Source organism: Sinocyclocheilus anshuiensis, unplaced genomic scaffold (genome assembly GCF_001515605.1).
Source record: "Sinocyclocheilus anshuiensis isolate Anshui unplaced genomic scaffold, SAMN03320099.WGS_v1.1 scaffold78, whole genome shotgun sequence".
Classification (NCBI taxonomy): Eukaryota; Metazoa; Chordata; class Actinopteri; order Cypriniformes; family Cyprinidae; genus Sinocyclocheilus; species Sinocyclocheilus anshuiensis.
The window spans coordinates 2,066,954-2,074,314 of record NW_015544250.1 but is presented as its reverse complement, the minus strand read 5'-3'; the positions used below and the strand labels follow the sequence as shown (position 1 = coordinate 2,074,314).

General features: G+C 36.5%; 1 protein-coding gene across 1 annotated transcript in view; it reads left to right on the top strand.

Moving 5' to 3' along the window:
• Positions 1–4,968: 4,968 nt before the first annotated feature.
• Positions 4,969–7,361, top strand: part of LOC107697831 (von Willebrand factor A domain-containing protein 5B1) — a 34,925-nt gene continuing 32,532 nt past the window's right edge. Inside the window, exons 1-2 of the mRNA XM_016498683.1 lie at positions 4,969–5,175; positions 6,229–6,387. Coding sequence (XP_016354169.1) covers positions 5,037–5,175; positions 6,229–6,387 — 298 coding nt within the window. The 5' untranslated portion in view covers positions 4,969–5,036. The remainder of the gene's footprint in view (positions 5,176–6,228; positions 6,388–7,361) is intronic.

Genomic DNA, 7,361 nt, shown 5'->3' with positions numbered 1-7,361 from the left:
GGAAAGAGAGACAGTAAATAGCACATGTTAATTTAATTGAGAAACAGAAGCTGAGGTTTAAGCCAAGGCAGCACATCACTAAACACACACACACACTTTCTCCAACCAACCTGTTGTCTTTTAAAAAGCCCTGGAGGCTCCATATTGATTGTCATGGTTACGTCCTCTGCAAAACCAGATCAATCACACACGCCACGGCCACGAAATGCATTCAGAAAAAAAATAATAACCATTCCTGTCCTATTGAAATCAAGATAGTGAGCTTATCAGTCACTGGAGGGAAAAACATGAATGATGGGAAGACAAAAGTGGCGGATAACGGGACAGAAATGGACATGAGACCAAAATTCTCAATCTGAATCCTTTGCATGATCTATGATCTCTCACCGTCCCCTCGTTCCCCCCGTGCATGGTGTTGCATTTCAGCCAGTGGCACCCCTGGCTGCCAAATAGGATACATGAATGGGCTCTCGTCACTGATTACAGAGAGACAGAGAGGTGGGGGAGCGGGTAGGTGGGTGGTACAGATGCTGAGGGGAGAACTGAGAATTGGCAGGGGGCTGGTGGGGTTCGTGGTCATCTGTTGCACAGGACAAGCTCTAGTTTCCAGCTCTGAGCTTCATAACCACATGTTGCTGCGCTGATTGACTGCATTAACGTTCCTCCAGCTGCTTCTATATCTGTCGTTCTCTCTCTCACTCTGTACCTCCCTCCCGTTCTTCGTTCTGCTCAGTTGTTGTGTCCATCTCAAAGAGGCAGAGAGCTTTTCTGAGTTGCAGCCTGATGATATTTTGGACCTCACTAATTCAGACGTCGAGAGAGAATTGTGAGCGCTGCAGATGTGAGGTAAGAGTTCTGCTTTGAGAAAAGTGCATGAGGAACTAAAGTCAAAGGATTGAGAGGAAATATTTAGTTTTAGATTCAAGGTGAATTTGGGAAGTGTTTCCAAAGCACCAAAGAGGGATTTCCGCAAGTGATGCATCTGTAGTCAGTTTGATGGAGATGGTGGATCAACAGGTGGTTGTTTCTGTGCAGTGTCTCCCGCAGTGTGTGTGGTGGCAGCCGTGGAGTTTGTGGTGTGGGTGATTTGGCTGTTTCTTTGGGAGTGATTCACACTCCGCTGCTCCGGGAGGATGGGAGGCTGGGGTTATTGTCTGTCACTTTGGGTTCATCTCAATTGGGGTCCCCTAGGATAGGATATGAAAGAAGACCACAATTAAATTTTTATTCCTTGCTGACAAATCATATTGTTGTTAAAAATGAAATTGATTTTGACCTTAACTTGCACTTTCAGCACTACCAGCGTCATTTAAAATATTAAAATGATTATTTGTGTGGTTTTAACATCAGTTTACCTGCATGACTTCATTATCTGTACTAAATGTTTCTTCAGCAGCAAACTGACATATTAGAATGATTTCTGAAGGATACACAAGACTGGAATAATGGCTGCTGAAAATTCAGCTTTGCATCACAGGAATAAATTACATTTTAAATTATATTCTTATAGAGAACACTTCTTTTAAATTAAAATAACATTTCACAATTTTGATCAAATAAATGCAGCCTCGGTGAGCATAAGAAATTATTATTTTAGAGTTTTTTTTTCATTGGTTGCCTGCATGACTTCAGTATCTGTTATAAATGTTTCTTTAGCGGCAAATCAGTATACTAGAATGATTTCTGAATGATCATGTGACTCTGAAGACTGGAGTAATGGCTGCTGAAAATTCAGCTTTGCATCACAGGAATAAATCCCATTTTAAATAAAAAAAAACAGTTATTCTAAATTATAATGATATGTCACATTTTTGATCAAATACATGCAGCCTAGATGAGCATAAGAGACTTTTAATAAGGCTTTAATATCATTGGTTAACTGCATGACTTCAGCATCTGTTATATCATGTTTAAAGATGATACTGACACCTTTGCTTTGTGCTGAAATGTCCGCTCCTCTCAGGACACATGATGGCAGTGTTTGACCGGTTTGCCATGTGTGATGATAGGGAAATCTATTGCACTCATCTGTCCACTCTCATCCCGTCACGCGGCACTGTGCCAAACCCTAATCTATTAGAGAGGGGGTGGCGTTCCTCTGTGTCTGAGAGAGTTAAATGGCCATGTGGACACCTTGATGAAAGCGTCTGTTTCTGTTCTGTGATAAATGGGATCTGTTTAATCTCAAACATATATGTCCTCTGAGAATAGTCACTCATAAATCTTGGCCGAATTGGCTGAGAATCAAGTCAAATTTCCAAAACACTGTCCCACTGTGGAAGTTCAACAAGTTAGATGAAAATCAGCGGATTGATATCTGTCTTGAGCTACATGATAATGCAGTTTGCATTTTCTCTTCTTTTTTTTTTGCTCAGAGACTTAATGGAGTTCTCAGTTGTGTTTGTCGGAGTAATAGCAAATAGGTGGGAAACATATCACAGGTGTTTCTCCTGTAATTCATTAGACAAAATAAACAGTGACATACGAATAGCATTAACAGTCAACTGATATGGGCTTTTCAATGCCTGATGCCATTTTTAAAGTGGCTGACAGCTGATAGAATGTTGTTACATTATAATTAATTCAAATGAGATGGCAAAATAATATAAAGTATATTAATGTTAAACAAAGCTTATAAGAACACAACTTGTTTCTTGAGCATCAAATCAGCATATTAATGATTTCTGAAGGATCATGTGACACTGAAGACCGGCAGCTTTGCATCACAGGAATACATTTTTTATTAAATCAATGCAGCCTTATTGAGTATAATACATTTATTTCAAAGCCATAAATCTTACGACCCCACACTTTTGTTGATAGAGTATAATATATTATTATATCACAAGCTAATATTTTATATTACTCTACAGTATAACTCAGGTAATTCGGTTGTGGAAATATTTTAGTAAATGTTTGAGCTCGTATTCAAATCTCTGGTTTTTGTAAGCCTAAGCAGCGTGAGGCATTTTTGAGATCTTTTCCAAAACTCTTTTGTGGTTTTCAGACAAAACCAAGATGCAGGTTCAACAAAAGTCTTTCATTGTCACTGTTGTTTAGGAGAAACAATTGCAATATTTTATATATGTCATAAAATCAAATTCTTTCTCATTTTCATTGTTCGGAGACTGCTTGTTCAAACCTCAGGAAACTTAATGGAGTTTTCAGTTATGATTTATTTGTCAACATCTCAGATATGTCTTATGTCTTAGTAGAAATAAAAAGATACAAACAAGACAATTGTTAACATATGAGTACAGAGTTATGAAACAAATGTGGATAAAAACTCATATTGAGCTCATTTGGTGACTTTGCATTTTGGCAAATCTGAGCAGAGTTTGAGATATTATTCAGAGAGATCTCTTCTGAAATGCTAGACTGAGAGCACTGGTGTCTTTTTCTAAAGAGAGAAATATGTGACGCATTAGATTTCCATTTCAATTCCATTACTGTCCAAGAGAATCAATTGAAAAGCTAAAGCGATCTCATTTGTGCTCTGAAAACCAGTTAATTTGAGTATTACATCATGATAATCGCTTTTTCTGGAACAACCATTAATGGAACTGAGAGACACAGATGCTGATGTGTATCATATAACTGTTCTGGTTTTGTATTCCTGTAATCTGAAGTTCTGTGCGCTGAGCTCAGGTAAAAACTGACTCGTCGTGATATCAGCACTTGCATCTGTTACATGTGTTTGATGTGCCAGAGGTTTCTGTTCCCTTTGATGATACTGTAGCAGACCTGGGGAGGGGGGTTGGACCAGTCAGAGGTATTCATTCGGACACCATAGTGACATCCGGGTAATGCTGTTGTCTTCTCCTCTTCATTAAAGCGACAGGCATAAGGGTAGTGATGAGTTATGATGTGTGACGTCTGTGAATATGAATGACTTGTTTTTATGTGAGTGCAGCTACATTGGGCACAGAAATACTGGACACTTGAGCCACACTTCAAATTTGTGAATGTCACTGCATTAGATATGAAATATCGAACCAGGTGGCATTTATTTGAAGGACAGATTTGCACACTTTTTGTGCACAAACACACTCAGTTTGTATGGTTGTAAATGCTAAAACAGTAGACATACTGTTCGAAATGAGTTTTTGGCCATTTTCATTGGTCAAACCTTAGCTGAACATGTCCAAAGTTAATGTGATAAAATACATTTGTGGTTATGTCTGTCTTAATCTGAATTTTTTTATAAACATCCTTAAAATAAGATCAATTTAACTTGAGAAACAAAATATCATAAGATACTGCATGTGACTTGTTTTCAGAGAATATATTTTGAAAGTTTATTTTTAAACTAACACCACAAAATTCTGTTAGATTCATGCTTAAACAAGAAAAGCAGTATAAAATAATAATAATAGGTATTTTATGCATTTTTTTTAAAAGTAAATGTATCTCGTTAGAAGGATGTTAATGTAATTTTATGAACAATCTGGACATTGTTCACAATGTAAATGAATGTCAATAAATAAATAAATAAACAAACATGGTTAATAAATATACTGTATGAGTTTATTATGTTTATTTATTTATTTGTTTACATTCTGCAAGATATGTCTTGTTTTATTGCTTAAAGGGGTCATATGATGCTATTTTAAGTAGGCGTGGTTGACTCTTAACTTTTATAAAGAATATCTCTTTGGATTTGAGACTTTAGTCTTTGCAACTTTACAGATCTTCTTTATGCACCAAGAGCTTGTAACACTTCAAAGAGAAAGGAAAACTTGAAATCGCATCATATGACCCCTTTAAAACAAGAAAACACAATGAATAATAATAATAATTCCTTTAGATATTTTATCTGGACATTTATACACTGTTCACAAAAATAAATGTGTGTCCAAAACTATAAATAAATATAGACTGGCCCCTAAGAGGTAGGTATTTATTTATTTATTTATTGGCATTCTGCGAGATATATTGTAAAACACGGTATCAATGTTATCTAGGGTTTTTAGGGAAACATCCCCTCTCACTCCCTTCTCTGCTTGTGAGAAGCTGCACTGGACAGAACCACCATCATGCCGGGCCTGATCAACAAGAGCAAATGGAGTGCTCTGCCTCTCAGCATCTCAGACATCAGTTCCTGTGTCAGGGGTTACACCCTGGCAATGACAGCCTCCTTGACCTATGAAAACATCGAAGATCACCCTATTGAGGGTGAGTATGCTGTCTAATAGGCGCATTACTTCTGATAGTTCTGAAATGATATCAATCGTTAATGGCTCTTCCTAAGTCATCACTATTATACATAATAAAAAAAAAAAGAAAAAGATTTAGGCCTAAAATTAAGATTTATGTAATTTCCATCCATTTGGGTTACACAGTTTTACAATAAACTAACTGTTAAACATTATGTGATGCATATTTGTCAGTCATACACAATAACCAGATTTATACTGTATATTTAGCATTATTAAATGCAATTTGTTTCAGTCTTATACATTTTAAGTAGTTGGATATTGCTTGTTCTACAGCTAGCCATACAGTATTTTAACTAACTGTATGTTCATACCTTTAAACTGAATAATTTGTTTTCACAATGAACAGATTAATAGATGCAAATAGTTAATAAACTATGCCACGACTGTCAAATATGCATTACATGAAGTTTATGAGTTTATGTTAAAACTGTAATCCAAGTGGATGGACATTTTGCAGTTCAAATACATAAATCTTAAATTTAGATCAAAATATTTTTTGGGGTGTAGTATTGATTGAATCTCAACTTCAGCATTAACCCTTGCCACTGTGTCATTGAATCCACCAATTAAATTTATTCTTAAAAGATACATCATCAGGCCCAGTACATATTTTTTTGCAGATTTGTCATAAAATATTGATTTTGTCCAAAAGCACTTATCCTCTTCAACTTTTGACAAAAACCACAATTGTGGTTCTTATCCTCAAAAGCAGTTTGGGATGAAATGCATCAAACTCTTTATAATCACAATAATACTTCAAAATGCCATGAAGGAAAGAGAAACACTTTCCTTTGCCAAACTCAACTATTTGTGTGAAGTCTAAATGTCACCGGCAGATTGCTGCTCTGCAGTCTCCAGTGTCGTATTGACTCCAACAGATTGGATTTTGCATTGGTCAGTGCTGAAAGCACTAAAACGAAGGATTTAATTTCTGTCAAGTGCAAAATTAGCTTTGTGGAAAGATCGCCTATCGCTGTTGTGTTTGCCTGTAATCCTGTGATTCATGCAGGAATCTTTATATACCCTCTGGATGAGGGCAGCGTGGTGGTTGGGTTCGAAGCGATGATTGGCAGTCAGATAATAACCGTGCAGGTCAAAGATAAAACGAAAATCGATGACTGTTTCTTTGATTGCTGCAATGCCAATGGAACCCCGCAGAACGGAGGTGGTAAGATTTTATGCTCATTTATAATGCTCATCAAAGATCTTACGTAACTAATCCCTGATTCAGAGCTTAAACGTAAGGCCTGTCATGGTGTCTGTTGAATCCAGTTAAAAAATTAGTTCACCCAAAAATTTGCTGAAAATGTACTCAACCTCAGGCCATCCAAGAGTTTGTTTCTTCATCAGAACAGATTTGGAGAAACGTAGCATTACATCGTTTGCTCACCAATGGATGCTCTGCAGTGAATGGGTGCCGTCAGAATTAGAGTCCAAACAGCTGATAAATACATCACAATAATCCACACCACTCCAGTCCATCAGTTAACATCTTGTGAAGTGAAAAGCTGCATGTTTGTAAGAAACAAATCCATCGTTAAGACAATTTCAAATCATTGCTTCTGCTAAAATACGAGTCCTCTACCCGTCTAAATCAGAACAGAAATATGCATAAATATAAATCAAGCAACCTTTACAAGTGAAAACTGTCCAAAACAGTTCTAAACAAATATGTCAGTAGATTTTGATGTGAGAGGAAAACAGGGGATGGACTATTTCGCTGGAAGAAGCGCAATTACCGTATTGGCCCGAATATAAGACGACCCTGATTATAAGACGACCCCCATTTTTCCAGATGTACCTTTTGGAAAAAGGCTTTTTAAAAACCAAATCTTGTTTTTTCTCAGTAAAACACATTTTGTCTTCAATTATTTTCATATTGCATATTTTTCCTATTTTAATTTTTGTTTTGAAAGTATGGTAAAAACTGGTAAAATGTACCAACAAGAAGTTAGAAGTTCAATCTTACTGTAGTCTTCAAATCTATTGACATGTCAAAGTCTAGACCCTGAATATAAGACGACCACGTTTTTTCAGATGTATTTCCAACAAAAAAACATTGTCTTATATTCGGGTCAATACGGTATGAATTATCGACTGTTTTAAAGGGGTGGTTGATTGCGATTTCACTTTTTTAACATT